The 18,423-nt window shown below is 66.8% G+C and overlaps 4 protein-coding genes across 4 annotated transcripts; 1 reads left to right on the top strand and 3 right to left on the bottom strand.

Moving 5' to 3' along the window:
* Window positions 1–1,164: 1,164 nt before the first annotated feature.
* On the bottom strand, window positions 1,165–1,992 carry EMIHUDRAFT_194765 (hypothetical protein; the record flags this gene model as incomplete). Its single annotated transcript, XM_005794438.1, has 1 exon — window positions 1,165–1,992. The coding sequence occupies one exon, from the start codon at window positions 1,990–1,992 to the stop codon at window positions 1,165–1,167; it is 828 nt and encodes a 275-aa protein (XP_005794495.1).
* A 569-nt stretch (window positions 1,993–2,561) lies between these two features.
* EMIHUDRAFT_461074 (insulin degrading metallo proteinase) lies at window positions 2,562–8,994 on the bottom strand (the record flags this gene model as incomplete). Its single annotated transcript, XM_005794437.1, has 19 exons — window positions 2,562–2,876; window positions 2,921–3,075; window positions 3,363–3,484; window positions 3,523–3,603; window positions 3,675–3,710; window positions 3,858–4,076; window positions 4,218–4,310; window positions 4,363–4,410; window positions 4,523–4,567; window positions 4,926–4,994; window positions 5,071–5,175; window positions 5,622–5,786; window positions 5,891–6,043; window positions 6,173–6,299; window positions 6,635–6,670; window positions 6,745–6,812; window positions 7,002–7,116; window positions 7,948–8,103; window positions 8,429–8,994. 19 exons carry the CDS (start codon window positions 8,992–8,994, stop codon window positions 2,701–2,703), a joined length of 2,535 nt encoding a protein of 844 aa, XP_005794494.1. The 3' UTR covers window positions 2,562–2,700.
* A 335-nt stretch (window positions 8,995–9,329) lies between these two features.
* On the top strand, window positions 9,330–11,364 carry EMIHUDRAFT_95226 (tubulin-tyrosine ligase; the record flags this gene model as incomplete). Its single annotated transcript, XM_005794436.1, has 3 exons — window positions 9,330–10,334; window positions 10,397–10,777; window positions 10,897–11,364. The coding sequence occupies 3 exons, from the start codon at window positions 9,330–9,332 to the stop codon at window positions 11,362–11,364; spliced, it is 1,854 nt and encodes a 617-aa protein (XP_005794493.1).
* A 2,199-nt stretch (window positions 11,365–13,563) lies between these two features.
* EMIHUDRAFT_95225 (hypothetical protein) lies at window positions 13,564–18,420 on the bottom strand (the record flags this gene model as incomplete). The annotated part of the gene is made up of 10 exons (XM_005794435.1): window positions 13,564–14,286; window positions 14,324–14,917; window positions 15,027–15,334; window positions 15,369–15,489; window positions 15,693–15,767; window positions 15,868–16,189; window positions 16,900–17,101; window positions 17,237–17,366; window positions 17,645–17,839; window positions 17,911–18,420. 10 exons carry the CDS (start codon window positions 18,418–18,420, stop codon window positions 13,564–13,566), a joined length of 3,180 nt encoding a protein of 1,059 aa, XP_005794492.1.
* Window positions 18,421–18,423: the final 3 nt, after the last annotated feature.

Here is an 18,423-nt window from a genome sequence, read left to right as displayed (position 1 = left end):
GCAGCACCGTTCGTTGGGATCCGCGACGCGGGTGAACAAAAGTACTTGATTTTTTTAGCTCGTCTACGCGACTTTTTTTGGACAGCGGCCCGAGTTCGTCGGCGTGAAATACACACCGGACAGATGGACTTGGTGACAGACGACGCTTTCGCCGCAGCGATTGGCTTGGCCGCAGTCTCCTGCCTCGCGATTTCCTGTGCGATGCTCTGCTCGCGGTTTGGCGGTGATTGCCCAAACCTATGCGGTCGACGCGTGAGCGGCCGGCGGAGGCACTCTCCGCGAAAGCCACGGCGCGGCCATCGCGCCAACGCGTCAGCGACACGCAGCGCTTTCGAAGCGACGCCGCTCCTAGTCACAGAGGCACAGGCCGAGGAGGCGGCGGGCGGCAGCCCGGGCCAGCACGAGAGACGCTACGGCGACGACGGGCGGGCCCGAGACAACGAGCAGGGCTCAGCGGGTGAGGTCGACGGCACGCACAGCTGCGAGGCGGCCCTCGGAGGTAGGGCACCCGCGCCGCCGCGCATGAAGCTGTGGGGTTTCGGGGACGAGACGTCGAGGCTGTGGGAGCCCGAGCAGCTCGAGCAGGGGCGGTGGGGGAGCGTCAAGGTGCTGCCCGCTGTGGCTCCCACGCCGTCCGCGGTGCTGAGCGGCCTGGTACGGACACCGAGTGGCACCTGTATAACGCAGCTGAGCATCACGGAAGGGAGCGTGGACAGGTCCGGCCGAGATACGACCTACCTCTCAGTAGCGCTGTGACGAGTCGTGCGCCGGAGCGGAGACCCACACTCCACACTGCACACACTTTGTATATGGCATGGGGCATTCAAATTAATCCGATATCACATTAGTCATCAATTCGGCCCCAGCGGCCGCCAGCCACTCCCCACGGGCAAGGCTCGGCGCGCGCCTGCCCCAAGCTCCTCCTTCGAAGGCACGTAATGTAGTATGAGACGAGGTGTATGTATTTTGTGAGAAATGTTAAAAAATCATACGGGCGGCCAAGTCTGACATTACATACCAAGTGGCACCAGGTTTGATACATACCAAGTGGCACCAGGTTTCATCACCGAAAGGGGAGCGCGCGTGATGAAAGAGCACACCACAGCAGAGACCCAGAGTGGAGGCCGCGCGGAGTGCTCTCACCCGCGACACTATACAAGGGGCCTACGCTGAACAGGTTGGTTGCCAGCAGCGGAGCTGCCGCGACGTGCTCATCGGCGGTTGCAGGAAGAAGCCGAGGCCGGCGGCGTCGGGCCGCTGCCTCGCCTGGTCGAGTGTGCCCGACAGGGAGAGAGCCAGCCAGGTCAGCGTCCAGCTGCTCAGGCAGATGGCGGCGACGAGGGCGAGGAGGCCAAAGAATCGGAGCAGGGTGTGCTGCCCGTCGAGTGACACGTCCTCGTAGTTGAGGAACGACCGCCACGCGTAGTCCCACCACCCCATCCTCTCGCCGTCCCACGGCCAGAGCGCCGCGACGGCGCACGCCAGCAGCACCACCGACCCGACGGCGATCAGGAGCCAGCGGGCGCCGGCGCGCGTGAGCTTGACGCGCGCCTCGGCAAACTCCGCGTTCGAGAAGTCCGTGTGGCAGACCGTGCACTGCAGCGGGTTCGGCTTGCCCGCCTCCTCGGCCATCTCGATCATCCTGCGCTGGCACGAGAGGTGCATCGCCGTGTGCTTGCAGGCGCACACGCCGCGCACGAGCTCGTGCTCGCCGCGGCACGAATCGTAGCACAGGTAGCACTCGTTCGTCGTTGTCGTCACTCTCTCCAGCGCAGGCTCTGAGCCGCCACTCTTGAGGCCACCGCCGTTGACGGCCTGCACCGAGATGCCGTCGGCGCCACGGCTCTCAATGTCCGTCGTGGCTCTCGCCGTGGCGCGAGACACCGCAGACCGGACGCTAGCGGCGGCGACGACGGAGATGCGCGTCGCGCCGGTGCGAACGAGCAAGCAAGTCGCGTTTGCGCCGGCGGCCACAAGGATGGCGAGGGCCATAGCCGCGATGACGAGGTGGAAGGTGAGGACCGCGGAGGCGAGGACATGCAGCGCAGCGAGGAGGGCGGCCTTCGTGCCCAGGTGGGGCGACTCATTAGGCGACACGTAGCAACGCGAGTTCAAACACCACCTTGGTGGCGCAGCCGGTGGAAGAAGGGACGGCAGGGGAGCGAGCGGCGGCACTGGAGGCGGCAGCGGAGCGAGAGGCGGCAATGGAGGCGGCGCGGGTGGCATCGGCACCGCTGGGGTGGGGGGTGAAGTCAGCAGGGCGAGGAGCAGGACATGCATTGGCGGCCAGCGCAAGGAATGTCGCGCCCTCCTCCTATATGTCACGGCGAAAAGAATTTTCGAACACGCACAGCCGTACACGAAAAGCGGCAAGAATTTTACAACAAAACTCCCTCGCTCGCACGACACTGGGCACGGGACTGGCGCGCACTGGCACTAACATGCAACACAGGTGTTCAGCTTCAGGATACACCTTTTGCTTTTCCGGCGCGCGGTCGCTGAGACGTCACGGAAAGTCGCGCATCATTCATGCTCTCTGACGTCTGAGGACTGAGCGCGCAGCGTCTTGACTCTTCTTTATTTCATCAGAGAGAGAACACTACAACAGGGGGGGGCGCGTGAGCCCCCACTCCCGCAGAGCCTTCATCGGACGGGCAGCGTTTTTGAATGCACACGGGGACCGGACACGGGACACCCGCCTCAGCTCTGGAGGCTGTCTCCGCCGCCCCCCTCCTCGTGCACGCCGGGCCATGCGGAGAGCGACTTCTTGAACTGCTGCACCGCCTCGATCGTGTCGAGGCACACGACACCGTCGGGCGGCGGCGGCAGCTCGAGATGCGGCGCGAAGACCTGGAAGGACGCCTTGCGCCGCACGCCTATGGGGCGTGCCGTGGACGCCTCTCCTCACACACCTCTTCACAGGCTCGGAAGGGTGCCTGCTGCTGCGCGCCCGAAGCGCGCGACAAAGTCGCGTCCCAGAAGGCGGCCAACTGCGGCTGCGTCAGCGCGCGCACCGCCTCGGCGTCGCGCTCGTTGCGGTCAAAATCGTACTGCTGCAGCGGCGTCATCTCGTGCCTATGGCGGCGTGGGCCGGACGTGAGGTCGCTCCCGGCCGCGCTGCCGCGCTGCTGCAGCGTCGTCTCGCGCCAGTAGCGGGCCGTCTCCTGCCGCAGCTTCTTGTCCACCTCGAGCTTCCTCTCCACCAGCGCCTGGCGGTAGTCTGCAAAGTCGACCTCGGAGAGGTCGCGCAGCAGCGCGGGCACCTGATCACTCACTCATGAGCCACTCAAGGCGCCGTCTTTGGAGAAGTGGCGCAGCAGCGCGGGCGCCGTCTCGAGGAAAGCCTATGAACACCAAACCACCAGCTGCTCAATAGGAGTACCCATGCAGCGGGGCGGGCGCCGACTCGAGGAAGGGCCTCGATCCGCTCGTCGAGGGTGGTTGGCGAGGCGACCGCGGACTGGATGATGAAGCGGAGGCCGACCTATGCTTTCACGACTGTGAGTATGACTGGTGCGCGACCGCGGGGCGGGTGGAGCGGAGGCCGACCGTGTTGTAGGTGAAGCGAGAGGTGCACCACACGATGTAGCCGAGCTGCTCGACCTACTCACAGCTCTCTTCGTCTGTACCCGCAGCCATGCGCTTTTCCACGCGACGCAGCCAAGCCGCTCGACCGTGCGCAGCTGCTGCTCGGCGCACTTGTGCAGCACCTGCAGGATGGCTCTCGGGCGATCTCGGGCGATCTCGGGCGATCTCGGGCGATCTCGGGCGATCATCCTGGGCGATCCCGGGCGAATCTCGGGTCATCTCGCCTGCTCGAGCATCTCGACGAGCATCGTGCGGGGCCGCTCGTCGACCCCGGCCTGCAGGAAGACCTCAATCGCCGAGTTGGTCTCGTCGGCGTTGGCGAGCAGCCGCTGGTCCTCGGGCAGCGTGGAGGGGTGCTGCCGCACCCACACCTCGCTGTCCGCGGGCAGCACGAGCGCGCGGTACATCGACTCGCACTCGCGCCTCTCGTCGCAGCTCAGCGGCTTGGAGCCGATGGCGGCCCGGGCGGCGGCGACCATCTCGCCGGCCTGCGGCGTGTCGTGGACGTGTCATGGGCCGTGCCGTGGACGTGTCGGGCGGCGGGGACGCGTCTCTGTCGCCTGCTCGGCCGAGGCGTTGCCGTGGCAGAGGGCGAGCATGCGCGACGAGGCGAGCAGCTCTCCCGTCACGAAGGCTCGGTACTCGTCCAGGTCGAGCGAGCCGCTCTCCACCACCTCGCGGTAGTAGTCGAGGATGTGGTGGCGCCGCACCTCGAGCAGGACCTAGTTAGCACCACCCCTCGCCCGTCAGTCCGTCGTCGACATTCGGCGACACCCGCGCGAGCGGGACCGAGGCGAGGTAGACGGCGTGCTGGTACGGCGCCTGCAACAAAAGAAACACAGCTCGGCCTTCACGTCTCCGTTCTCCCGCAAGCGAGGTAGAGAGCGTGCTGGCGCGGCGCCTCCTTGAAGAAGTTCGCGTAGCCGCGCCGCACGTTGTCGCGCTGTATGGCGAACCGCTCCGCGGCCAGGTCGGGCGCCTGAGAGAGGAAAGCGCGTGCGTCCAAAGAAGAAGGGCAAAGGCGCTCCCGCGGCCGAGCGAGTTTCCGCGAGCTTGGAGACGACTCGCTGCAGCAGCGCGGGCAGCTTGTGCGAGTACCCGCCTAAGCAATGATGAACTAATGCTCATTCGTCATTCATTAAGCGCGGGCAGCTTGTGCGAGAATCCGCCGAAGAGGATCGTGAGGCCGCCGTTGCTCGACTGGACCCGGTAGTGCAGCCCGGCCACCTATTGTTGGATTGTCGCTGTCGTTGTGGTTGTAAATGTAAATGTGAATGTAAATGTAAATGTGAATGCAAATGTTGTTGTTGTTGTTGTGACTCTTTTCTCATCATCACCTCGGCGTGGTAGGAGAACTCGGTCAGCTCGTCCGACAACTGCCGCGTGAAGAGCGACGTCATCACCACCTGGAGGAGGGCGCCGCAACAACCAGAAGAGTGACAGCGAGAAGGGCCGTGGCAGTGAGCGACGTCTCCTCCCCACCTTGAGCGGCGTCGCGTACGCCTGCGAGAGCTGCAGCGCCATCCACATGTTCGTCTTTGGGCGGCGGAACGTGGCGTCCGTCTTGTGCCACAGCTCAACGCCAGCCTAATCTCGGACAATCTCGCCTCAGCCTCGCCTCAGCCTCGTGCCACCGCTCGCGACGCGCACCTCATCCAGCAGCCGCGTCGGCAGCCGGGGCAGCGCCTCCGCCCCGCCCGGCGCGCTGTCACACACCAGCCTGCGGAGAGCGGAAATGCTACCTCCCGAGAGAGAGCGTCGAGGCGCGCTGGGCCGCAAGCGGGCCCAAGGCCAGTCGGGATGGACGAAAATTCGGGTGTATCTCGGTTTTATCTCGGCTATGGCCTCGCTATACCTCGGCTATGTCTCGGCTATGTCGCGCCCAAAGTCGGTCGGTATGAACGGATTTGGGTCCGGCAGCCGCAGCATCCCCCCCTCGGCGCTCGCCGCCGCCCAGCGCTCGAGAGTCTCGTCCGAGATGTGCGCGGTGCCTACACAAAAGAAGGACAGAGACGCGTGCGGCAAAGGGAGACCAGCAAGCGCGGTCCAACCGAGGCGTGCGCGGCGCCGAAGGGTGTGTTGTACCACGGCTCGCGGTACGGCGCCGCCGCCGCCACGCAGCGGGAGGAGTGGAGGGTGATGACGCGCGCTGGCGTGAGCAGGGCGAGCATCGCCTCGATGGCGGCCGGGTCGAACTCCTACAAGCGGGTGCGGAGAGCGCGTCGGGTAGGGGTGCGTCCGAGACGAGTCGAGAAGGGACGGCTGATTCAGTGCTGAGAGTCTTGCTCCTGGGGCCTGGTACCTGGTGCAGGTACGGCGCCGAGAGCACGTCCGCGGGCGGGTGGTGCTCGAGCGAGGTTGCGAGCGAGTTTGCGGCGTCCATCGGCTCGTCCTGCTCCTTGTACCGGAACCCCATCTCGGCGAGCGAGGAGCACTCCTCAAACACCCACCGCGCCTACCGGTCGATGCGCAACTCATCAGCGGTCGCGTCCAAGTAGCAACACTCGTCGACGGCCCAGCGAGCCGGCGGCAGGGCGCGGAGCATGTTGACGGCGGCGAAGAGCTCGAGCAGAATCTCGTCCACCTTGCCGTCCCCCTCCTCCGACAGGGCCATCTGCACCTCGAACATCGCAAAGTCGGAGGCGGAGACGGACTCGCCGGCGCAGAGCGAGTCGACCCAGCCGCGCCCCTTGAGGAGCGAGAGGAGCGACCTATTCACAGCTAGGGGTGTGAAGCTTGGGGTGTGAAGCTAGCCCCTTGAGGAGCGAGAGGAGCGACCTATTCACAGCTAGGGGTGTGAAGCTTGGGGTGTGAAGCTAGCCCCTTGAGGAGCGAGAGGAGCGACCTATTCACAGCTAGGGGTGTGAAGCTTGGGGTGTGAAGCTAGCCCCTTGAGGAGCGAGAGGAGCGACCTATTCACAGCTAGGGGTGTGAAGCTTGGGGTGTGAAGCTAGCCCCTTGAGGAGCGAGAGGAGCGACCTATTCACAGCTAGGGGTGTGAAGCTTGGGGTGTGAAGCTAGCCCCTTGAGGAGCGAGGGGAGCGACCCCTCGCTCTCGTGCCCGAGGAGGTGCGAGATGTACCTATTCACAGCTGGAGGTGTGAAGAGACGCTGTTCACAGCCTCGCTCTCGTGCCCGAGGAGGTGCGAGATGTACCGGTGCGGCTTGGAGCGCCACAGCTGCCGGATCGGAGGCATCGGCCACAGGACCGTCAGCAGGCGCAGCTGCCGGACAGGAACGTTGACGAGCGCGCGCCGCATGGTCGAGGCATATGGCTCGCCTGACGCGAGGTGGGGGGGCAGACCTCGCGACAGCAGCAACAGGCCTCGCCGCGTGGGAGGCGGTCAGCGCTCGCCCGGCCAGGCGGGCGGCGGGCGGTTGATGTTTGGGATGGGGTAGAAGAGCGGCAGCACGAGCTGCTCGAGCTCGGCGAGAGACTGCTTGCCGACCACGCAGAGCCGCATCGCGTTGGCCGAGTAGTGCCGCTGGTGGAAGGCGAAGAGCGCGTCGCGGATGGCCAGCGGCGGCCTGCAGCGGGGGAGTCATGCTCAAATGAGGCTGTGAATAGCGTCTCTTCACACCTCTAGCTGTGAAGCTGCAGCGGGGGAGTCATGCTCAAATGAGGCTGTGAATAGCGTCTCTTCACACCTCTAGCTGTGAAGCTGCAGCGGGGGAGTCATGCCTCAAGGAAAGGCGGCGTACTGCGGTGGGGCTCTTGTCATCAGGACCATCACTCCATCGCTGCCACTGCTACTCGGGTGGCCTGCAGCTCGCCACGAGCCGCGCGCGCACCGCGCCGCCGCCGGCAGCAGAGGAGCCGCCGGGAGCTGGCCGCAGGTCGAGCGTCACTGGACGCGCGGCGAGGTCACGCAGCGTCTCCATGTTGCCTGCGTCTCCATCCGAGCAACGGTGACGAGCATGGGGTGATGAGTGGAGAGTCACATCGGTGTCGCCTGTCCCGAACTTGTGCTGCGGGTGCTCCGGGCTCGCAGCCTAGACACGGAGGAGGCGCCCCCGTCCGAGGAGAGGGAGGCTGTGAAGCGCTGCGTAGTGCGGCGGGCTGCGGCGCTGCCCAGCGAGTGAGCTGCGCGAGCCGCCAGGTGTCTGACTGGAGGTTCTTCGCCTGTTGATCGAGGACTCGTCTTCAGACACCCCGACATTGGCTGACAGGTGTCGGCCGGGAGGCTGTCCGCCTAGGAGAGAGAGGGGAGGCCCCTTCAGGAGAAGGAGGCGAGGAGGAGCCGGCGGAGCAGACTCCGTCTTTGCATTCTCCGACTCGATCGCCTTGAGCTCGCGCCCCGTCGCGCCCTCCTGAGGAGCCACCCGCCGCCGGCTCATCAAGTGCACTCCCTCTCGGACCTCTCGCGGCTCGCGCCGCTCTCCGTGAAGAGCGGCGCGATGAAGAACTGCGCGAAGCGGTCGAGAGCGCCAGGCAGGTGCGCGGGCAGCACCTCGAAGTGGTAGTTTGTGTTTTCGAAGGCGGTGTACGCGTTGGAGGCGCCGCCTAGGAGCCACCTGTCAAGTCATCCTTCCGTTCTCCCGGGCGGTGTCGCGCGAGCTGGAGGCGTCGCCGTTCTGCGCGAGGAAGGTGGTGTAGTCGTCCTCGTCCGGGTACTTTGCAGTCCCGAGAAAGAGCATGTGCTCCAGGAAGTGGGCGAGGCCTGCTCGCGACCAAACAATCGCCAGCTGAGTCAGCTGAGTCGCCAAGAGCATGCGTTCCAGTAGTGATTCATGAAGGCGAGGCCTCGCAGCTCCGGAGGCTTAATTCATGATTAATTATTAGTGATGAGGTCTTAATCATTAGAGGGAGGCGAGGCCTGGCAGCTCCGGAGGGTCGCACGCGTGTCCCACGGCAACGTCGAGGGAGGCCGCCGCCTTGTCCGCCTCTCCGTCCGACACGAGCACGATCCGCAGCTCGTTTGGGAGCTTGACGTACCGGTAAGAGCGGCCGTCGATCGCAGGCTTGCGGATGTCATCCGACCGTTCGACGACGGGCACGGGCGGCACGGCTGCGGCGCGCGGCCGCGGCGCGAGGTTCGCGGTGCACGATTGGCACACGTCGAAGTCGCAGATTCTGCACGAGCGCATCGGCGCGTCCTCGGGCTGGTCACACCCGCAGAGGTCGCACTCGCCAAACTCGTCTTCCATCGCAAACGGCTCGAGCGGGTGGCCCGACGGACACACCTCGACGATCTCCGCGTCGGCGTCCGCCACGTCCAGCGGCACGTCCACCGGCGGCGAACACTTGCCGCACACGTCGTGCTCGCAGATCCGGCAGCCGCGCATGTCGATACCCTTGGGCTGGTCGTCGCCGCAGAGGTCGCAGTTGAAGCGGTCGTGCGGCGTGACGAAGGGCTTGAGCGCATGGCGGTTCGGGCAGCACGGCACGGCGGTGGAGGCCGGCATACGTGTGCGAGTCGCACCACTGGGGAGTAGGCGGCCGAGGGGGGGCTGCCACCGTGGCCTACCAGGGCGAAAGACGACCTCCGCCAGCCTGGGACTCGGCCGATGCCAGTGTTTTTTTCTTTTTTCACACAACACTGGGAGCACCTGTGTTAGTGCCAGTGCGCGCCAGTCCCGTGCCCAGTGTTGTGGAAGGAAAAAATTCTTTTTCAGTAAAAGACAACCGCCGCAATTTGGGTGCCCGCCACCTCTGCCGCGCCGCTTCCGACTCGTCACGCTCTGCCGCCGCCGCGGCCGCCGCCGCCGCCATCGCGTCCACCCTCCGGCGCGGCTCGGCGATGGATGCTCGCCACCGTGCCAGGCCGGCGCTGCCGAGCGGCGCGCGTGTGGCCAGCCACGTAGAGCAGGCCGACCTCGTCGAGTTTAGAACCACCACGCACGGCCAGCGGCTGCCGTGGGACAACTACGCCGTGCCTCGGAACTACAGACGCCCCGCCAATCTCTCCGCCTACTTCACGATGGCGGACGGGACGTCAGCCCTGCCGCCCGCCTTTGACTGGGGCCCGCGCGGCGCGCCGTGGCCGCACACCCACCAGGCGAGTCCGCTCGTCCCGACGGGGTGCACCCGCTCCTTCGCCGTCGGCCAGCGCGGCGACATGCGCGGGACGGTCCGCAAGATGTTTGAGCGCGCCGGCCTGTGCGAGCCGGAGCACGGCGGGCCGGTGCACATGCTGTGGGTCGAGCCGATGGAGTACGAGGCGCGCTTCTTCCCGCCTCCGCGGGGCAAAGGCCGCTACCCAAAGGGCGGCATCATCAACTCCGTGCCCGGCATCCCGCAGCTGCTCGGCGTCAAGCCCGCGCTCGCGCGGCTGCAGGAGCGCTGCTTTCGCCGCTTTGGCTACGACCCGCTCCGCGCGACCTCCTCGCAGCAGGGCGGGCACTGCCAGTTCACCAAGCGCGCCTTCTCCGTCGCAAAGGGCCGGTACGAGGCGGCGGCAGACTTCCGCGCCTTCAACCTCGGCTCGATGGCGGACCAGCAGCCGGCCGGCGGGGCGGGCGCCAGGGAGGGCGGCCCGCGGCACCGGATCTGGATCAGCAAGCCCAAGGGCGGCTTCAACGCGATCGGGATCCACATGCACTCGCTGGGCGAGGCGGACCTCGCGTCGGACGAGGCGACGCGCCAGTGGCTCGTCCAGCGCATCCCCGCCGGCGAATTTGTGCTGCAGGACTACGTGATGCGGCCCATGCTCTTCAAGGGGCACAAGTTCGACCTGCGCCTCTGGACAGTCCTCCTCTCCGTCGACCCGCTCCGCCTCCACCTCCTCGGCACCGGCATCCCGAAGGTGTCGATGTTAATTAATTAATTAATGAATTAATTAGTAATTACGGCACCGGCATCCCGAAGGTGTCGATGTGGAAGTACGACGGCAGCCCGAAGCACGTCAAGAACCCGTGCGTCCACTACCTCTTCCCGGGCCCGAGCGACTGCTACTACAGCCGCGAGGACCCGGACGGGATGCGCGACGTGCTCGCCCCGCAAAAGGGCCTCTACCCCACCTCGACCACAAACGACTACTGGTACGACAACGTGGAGCCGTCGGGGCGGCGCTTCTGGAAGGAGGTTGCGTGGGCTAACGTGGAGCGGACGCTGGTCGAGGTGATGCTCCTCGCGCGCGAGCAGCTGCTGCACGTCGACCACAAGATCAAGCAGGCCGGGCTGCGGTACAAGCGCGTCGTCTTCCTCTCGCCCGACCTCGTGCTCGACGAGCGGGGGCGCGCCTTCCTGGTCGAGATCAACACCAACGGCTACATGATCGGCGCCCTGCACACGAGGAGAGCACCCCCCCTCACACCGTGCTTGTTCCACACCCACGCGCTCCTTTCCCTACAGGCAACCTGCACAAGGACTTCTTCCCGATGGAGAGGCAGCAGAACGCCGTCCCCTCCTTCGTCGGCGCGACGGGCTACCCGCTGCAGCCACACTACAAGGCGGAGCTCGCCGCGCAGACCCGCCGCTTCTGCCAGTCGGCGGCGCCGCGCGGCGGCTGCCCGCCCTCGCTCGAGCTCGAGCTCTGGGAGATGACGCACGAGCAGCTGCACTCGAGCCGCGAGTGGTACCGCGTCTGGCCGGCCGCCGCGTCGTCGCGCTTGCACGCCGCCTTCTCCGCCGTGCCGCAGTGGGCCTCCTGCCTCACGCCGCTCGACACTTTCGCCGCAAAGTGGCTGGCCGAGGTCGGCTGGCTGCCGGAGCACCGCGTCGACTCGAGCAACGGGGTCGTCTTCGTCAAGGGCCAGCCGGGCCACCTCGAGGGCGACCACCGCAAAAAGGCGGGGCTGGGGCTCAAGCACATGGGTATCGCGCCGAACCGGTGACGGCGCTGACGCCGCGCGGCAGGAACATGAGCGGGCGCTCACTCACTCGCGGTGTCGTGTGCGATGTGCATGAGTCGTCTCTTGCGCGCGTCTTGGTCTGCGTTAAGTCGCGGGCGGAAGCTCTAGCTCACACCGTTTCGTCCTTTTTTTTTCACACGTGTGCCCGGTGCCGCCGAGCGCAGGCGGAGCCCACAGGCCGGACCTTGAGACAGCGCTGTAGATTCCCTGGGCGAGCGGGTGTGATGCTGATGGAGTCTCTCCCCGTATACCCCGACTTGTGTGTACATATACCACGTCCGCTTAAAAAGAGGTCTCTCGTTACGAGTCCCCGTCGAGGGAGCCCTAGCGAGGGAGGAGACACGACACGACGAGGGGCTGTGGGTCTTGCAGTGGTGGTCTCTACCGTCACCCCGCCAGCGGCCCGGCGGGTTCGGCTTAGGCCTCCACTGTCTGTCGGCGCCAAACCACACCCTCCACCCGGACCGAGGCCGGGCAGGTGTTCCTCGCACGTGAGCAGACTGCCCCGTTGGAGGTGCCCCTTGGAGTGTGAAGGCTTCGTAGCCTACAAAGCCCTCCGGTCTACTAAGATCCGCAGGACTGGAGCGAAAGAAAGCAAGCGAGTGCCGTTGGAGGTAGGCCGCTCGTCTCTAGCCACCGGCCACACAGGCTAGTGCCATTTCACTGTGGCACAGCTCGCGTTACAAAACCTTGATTTGACCATTTGCGCAAAAAGGTACATGTCGGTGCCTTCCAGAGGCAGCTGCGACCCCGCCGAGTAGACGGTTGCACACAGCAGGTGGCGCTGTGTGACGCCGTCCACTCGGCGGGGTCGCAGCTGCCTCTGCGCGTCCTGGGGATGTACCTTTGTCGCGCGCCGGAGACGACTCGACGCCGCTGAGATCGGAGATCAAGCTCTGACAGGTCGCACGTCGCTCCTTTGACGCCGACGTGACTCACCCGTGCAGATCACATCAGGACACGGTCTCGACGCGCTCGGTACGACGCCTGCGACCCGTCTCGGGTCAGGTGGCACGACGCTCATCGCGCCTACCAGCGCTGCCGTACAGGTTGGCACGACGAGGTCGAGCACGCTTCTATACGCTCGCCGAGCCTTCCTTTCCATCCCATTAGGCAGCCTGGGAACGGTGGCGGTCAGAGGCAAAGCCTACGAGGGGTGGTGGAACCACATGTCACGGCTACTGCCGGCTCGACCCCACGATAGCCTCCGAAGGCTGACTTTGCGGCACCATCATCGGACGATGTCGACGAGTTGGGTCGCTCTCGCGGTAGCCAGATGACCTCTCTTCCTAGGAGCATCGGCCATGGCCGCAGGGAGCGCGGGGGAGGGCGCTGGAAGCAACACGGAGCTCCGTTGGAGACGTTTTCAAGATTAGCGTGTCAGTGAGAGTGAAATGGCACTCGTCTGGGGGGGGACCCCCCCATCTTTGTTTACCGATGCATCCTAGAATGCAAAAACGCATTCTAGGACGCACTTTTCATCTCAAAGATACCATGTGTCTCGGGTACACAGGGCATTCTAGGATGCGACGGCTGTCCTGGAGATGGCCGCGCCGTGTCTTTTGTTGCGCGTTCCATCTTAGACGCCACAAGCATCTATAGATGCACAGCTGTTCTGAGATGGCACTTGCATACTAGATCACATTTTACTATACTTGGACAGGGAATCAGGAGACACCGTGTGTGTGTCGGGTGCACCGGGCACCGAGGGGGGACCAGGGAGCACGAAAAGGCGGTGTGATCTCTCGGCACCCTCCCCTGGGGGCCCTGCCTTGAGTGCTCGCGTGAGGTCTCTCCTCGCGGCCTGCCCCTCCTGGAGAACCAGGTTCTCAGCGAGCGTCTAAGTAGGACGCCTACTAGACGCACTCTAATCCAGAGACGCATTCGGTAAACAAAGATGGGGGGTCCCCCCCCCCAGACGACTAGCCACAGCCGGGGGGTTTGCCGCCGCGCGCCGGCTCGCGCGCGGACTTGCGTGCGCGGAGCGGAGGCGGTCTCTCTCGCCGTCTCTGGGCTGCGCGTGTATAGACTTCCGACGTAGATGTCGCTGCCGACGCTCCGAATCAAAATAGAAGACACAGCTAAAAACATACACACATGGCCATGCCGCCTGGCTCCGGTTAGGTTTGCGCGAATCGGCCTCCAGCTCTAACTGTGACCCCGCGCCGATCCCTCTCAGACTCAGTGCGGGTCGCTCACAAAGAAGCGGAGCAGCAGGTAGCAGGAGGCCTGCCCGGCCACGAGCCACAGCACGAGCGCCTGCAGGTCGGCCCACGCGGCGCACGGCATGTCGAGCCAGCAGCCGGCGGCGCCCTCGTCGCCGTGGTTGTACCCGAGGAAGTCGAGGATGTACGGGCCGGGCACGTGCACCGCGGGGTAGTGCGGCGAGCCCGGAATGGCGCGCTGCTCGATGTCGACCATCGGCGCGCCGATGGTGCCGAGCTCGTTGACGAGAACCATCTCGAGGAAGCGGAACATGAAGGAGGTCGCCGGCAGCGCGCGCACGAGCCCGCCGAGCGCCGCGCTGCCCGATTGTGCGAGGTGCTCGCCCATCCTCTCGAGCGTCGCCTTGTTGACGAGGAGGCCGCAGAAGAGGAAGGAGTAGAGCGCGAGCATCGCGCCGAGCTGCATGCCGGCCGAGGGCGAGCGGCACGCGATCCCGATGGCCGAGGCGAGCGAGTAGCCAACCAAGTTGGCGAGCGAGAGCCCGAGCGCAAACATGAGCGCCGCCGGCGGGCCGGTGGCGGAGTGGGCGGCCCCGAGCGGCGCGCTCGAGTGTAGCCCCGCCATCGGGTAGACGATCGCCGCGCAGAGCAGCGACGGCACCACGCGCAGTGGCAGCGCGTCGAAGAGGAACTTTGAGGCGACGTAGCCGAGCGGGCCGTAGCAGCCGGCGGACGACTCCTGCACAAGCCGAGCAGGAGGCAGGTGGGAAGGAGACAAGTGAGAACAGGATGAGAGGAAGGGTGTGGGCACTGTAGCAGCCGTCTATCTCTCGGCCAGATCTCGGCCAGGTCTCGGCGGGTCTCGCCTGGAAGTAGAGAAGCCGCTCCGAGTGCCACAGCTGGATGTTGATGAGGGAGGTGAGCATGAAGACCAGCATGAGGAAGAAGAGGAGCCCGATCCGCTGCAGCACGCCCGAGTCGAGGGCGTTGTTCTTGCCCGTCTGCCAAAAGGCGAACCCCGCAAGCACGGCGAGCACCAGCGTCGACACGAGGTTGACCCAGATCAGCATCGGGTGCCGCAACGCCAGGCGGCAATGGCGCGCAGAGAGCGAGTCGAGCTGCATCGCGAACGAGACGGGCGCGCACTCGCGGCGCGCGGCGCGCACGAGGAGGCCGCGCCAGCCGCCCGCCTCGGCGGCGGGCTCCGCGATCTCTTCCGGCGGGGTCGCCTTGCCTGCCTCCGCCCGCAGCAGCGCCTCGATCTTGAGCACCATCGCGCCGCTCGGGTCCGCAAGCGCGTCGAGCAGCGCCTCCGCGGGGTTGGGCGAGATCTGGGCCAGCCGGGGCGAAGCGCCGTCTGCGTCGAACCACTGCGCCAGGGCGCACGAGCCTACGAGTCACAACGGAGAGGAGTGGGCGACAAGAGTCCTCCTGACAGAGCCTGCGCCGCCGTGCGCACGAGCCGGCCGCAGTCTTGACCGGGCCGCCGTACAGGAGCCGCCCGCCCGCCGCCATCGCCACGAGGCCAGTCATCGCCTCGAGGAAGCGGTACGTCGGCTGGTGCACCGAGAGGAGGATGGTCGGGCAAGCGCAGACTCGGCCGCCCGCGGCGCCGCCCTCCCCGCCGGCCGCCGGCTCGGCTAGAGCGGCGGGCGGCGGGGCGGCCGCGTCGTTGGCGGGGAGGGCCACGCCGACCAAATCGCAGAGGGCGGCGACGACGAGCCGCGCGTTGGTCGAGTCGAGGCCGGAGAGCGGCTCGTCCATCAGCAGCACGCCGCGCGGGCTGCCTGCTGCCAGCGAGGACGCGTTGATGAGTGCTACCTGTCAGCAGCACGCTGCGAGGGCTGCCGTGGATAGCGATGAGCTCGACCGCCACCGAGACGCGGCGCCGCTCCCCGCCAGAGAGGCCGCGCATGTGCGCGTCTCCGATGAGGGAGGAGGCCTTTGGCGGGGGGGGGGGGGGGAGGGGCACTGTCAGCCGGAGCCAGGATGGAGCCGAGATGAGCCGAAACAAGCCGAAGTTTGCGCGTCTGTGGCGAGGCGTCTGTGGCGAAGGATGGGTGCCTTGCGGGTGAGGGACAGGGCGGTGAGCGTCGAGGCGACGACGGCGGCCCGCTGCTCCTGTGGCAGCCACGGCAGCCGCACGCGGGCGTGGAAGTGCAGGTGCTCCGCCACGGTCGAAGTGCCGGGCAACACGTCGTCCTGTGTGACGTACCCGACCTGCGGGACACTCTTCGGAACGTGTCATGGCAACGTGCCCTGCGTCCTCCCGCGCCGCGTGCCACGCCTGCAGCCGCCGCTCGGCGGAGCTCGCACGCACGCCGCCCAGCGCGACCGTGCCTCGGAGCCGGCCGCGCGACTTGCGGCCGGCGAGGATACCGAGCAGCGAGGACTTGCCGGCGCCCGACGGGCCGATGAGGCAAGAGAGGCCCGGGCAGAGCCGGTGCGAGTTCGGCTCGAGGATCCGCTTCCGCCCCACGTCGTACGCGACGCCGCTCCAGCTGAGCGCGGAGCCAGAGGCGGCGGGGCCTGCTGCGGCCGTGCGGGCGGGCGGACACTCGCGCGCGGCGGCGGCCGCCTGCACATCGGCGAGGAGCGGCACGCCCGACGGAGTCCGGCGGTGCGACGCCGGAGGGGCGAACCTGTTGACAGTGAGTCGCGGGTCGACACTCGCTCCTCTGGCGGTGCGGCGCCGCCGCCAGAGGAGCGGAGCCCGAGCGCTGCCGACGTCTCGACCCCTTCGGCGGGCGTCGACGGGCGCAGCGCGCTGCGGCGTCCGTCGGCGGCGTCGGCGGCGGCGGGCGCGGCGAGGTCGGCGGTCCCTCCTCCCTGGTCCTGCTGCGGCGAGGAGCGGAGTGGCGCGGCGACGAGAGGGCTTCGAGCGCCGAAGCTGTCTGAGCGGCGCGACGCCGGGGGACGCGCGTGCCGGAGGCAGGAGCCTTCGAGTGGAGAAGAGTGAGTCTCACCAGTCTTGCTAAGGAGGACGGGCGGGGCGGAGGCAGGCGCCGGTTCCGAGGGCGATGCACCACCGCGCCACGAAGGGGAGGAGCAGGCCTGTTCGCACCGCTCTGCTGTCAGCGTGTGCAGCTGCCCGCCTTCGTGAGCGGTGCGGGGAAGAGCGGGCCGACGGCGAGGAGGAGCCACGTGGTCGCGTACGAGGCCCACATCCAGCAGTGTGCATACGTCGTCAGGTCGGGCGAGCCGCACACGTCGCTGTAGTGCGGCGCCTAAGGGACGTGTCGTGGACATGTCATGGACGTGGCATGGACGTGTCGTTGACACGTCGGCAGGCGGCGCCGCGGGCGGCAGCGGCGGCGGCGACGGGGGCGAGATCTGGGCAGGATCGACGCACTCGCCCTGCAGCTGGCAGGTGAGGCGGAAGGAGAGGCTCCGGACGGGCAGCCGGACGACACACGGCGAGGAGGCGCGGGGCGGGAGGGGCTGCCCGCTCCGCCCTCTGCAGATGACGTGGACGGGCGGAGTGAGCTGAGCGCGGATCAGGTTGCACTCGGCGTACCTCGCCCAGCCGTTGTTCTGGTAGTGCGAGGTCGTGCCTGCGGGCGAGGGGGGGCGAGGACCGTCCTTCTCGTGCCCTGTGTGGACTTCCCTCTCCGGCAACCTCTCCCGGCAGGGGTAGGCTGCGCCTGGCCCCTTGGGAGGCAGGTCCTCTGGGCAGACAGCGTCGAGACTCTCCGGCTCCGCGCTGCTCTGCCACTCGAAGCAGCGGTCCCCCTCGGACCACGGGAAGGACACCTCCCCCTCCACTTGCGCCGGGCAGGCGATGTCGCTCGCCCTCGTCTCCTCGCCCGTGAAGAGCACCTACTCCGCAGCGCGTGCCGTCGTGCAACAGAAGCTACCGCCGTGCAGAGGCGTCGCCTCCAGGAAGAGCACCATCCCGCCGGAGAGGATGCGGTCTCCGTCCCCGTGGGTCGGCGTCGCGTCGTTCTCGGGGTAGAAGCCCGCCCAGTTCGGGTTCTCGGCCACCCGCATCATCCGGAAGAAGGAGCCTGCTCACACCGCGAGGGTTGCGGCTTCTACCAGGCAGGCCCAGGCCAGCGCCACGGGCAGCCTCCGCTGCTCGAGACGCCAAACTCGACTCTCGTGCCAGAGGCGTTGTACCACTGCGTCATCAGCTTCATGTAGTCGGGCACCATCTCCTCGATCTCGCAAGAGATGTTGCCGCCCCTGCCCAGCGAGAAGGAGCGGCGGCACTCCTCCCCCGCGCCGCAGCCCGCGTCGGCGTTGCAGCCGCCGCAGGTGATGCCCGCACGCCCGTCGGGGCAGTCGCAGGCCTGGAGCAGAGGGAGGGGGGGTAGGGAGACGGCTCGGGTCCCAATGCAGGGAGGGAAGTGTGAGAAGGGACGGGGATCAGGCCGGGAGGCGACGTCGAGGCTTGTGTCGCGGACTCGCGCGCCTGCGACGTCCAGTAGGGCGTGTGCCCGCTCCCCTTGGTGGAGTTGGCCGAGGAGCGCATCCCGCCCGCCTCGCACAGCACGTCCCAGATCTCCGGCGCGCTGTACGTGTAGTTGACGCCGCGGTATCCCGTCGCGTTCAGCTCGTCGGCAGTATAGGTGTACAGCGGCCCGTGGTAGCGCGCACACTTGGACCGATCTTCGTTGGTGCAGCCCTCGACGTGCGGTACCCGGTAGTTCATGTCGAGCACCTTGGCGCGATGCAGCTCCACATCGCTCGAGTTGCCGTCGCAGCGCAAACTCGAGAGCGGGCCGCTCTCGTTGCCAGGCACGCAGGAGAATTTGTGCGCGCACCAGCCGCACTCCGGGTTGGCGACGCAGGAGAAGCCGTCGCGCAAGCGAGCGCAGCTTCGCCCAGCGTTCAGGCCGGGAAGGAACAAAACGGAGAAGCCAAATGCCATGCC

The sequence above is a fragment of the Emiliania huxleyi genome (assembly GCF_000372725.1).
Source record: "Emiliania huxleyi CCMP1516 unplaced genomic scaffold EMIHUscaffold_1, whole genome shotgun sequence".
Lineage (NCBI taxonomy): Eukaryota > Haptophyta > Isochrysidales > Noelaerhabdaceae > Emiliania > Emiliania huxleyi.
This window is presented reverse-complemented; position numbering and strand designations above follow the sequence as displayed.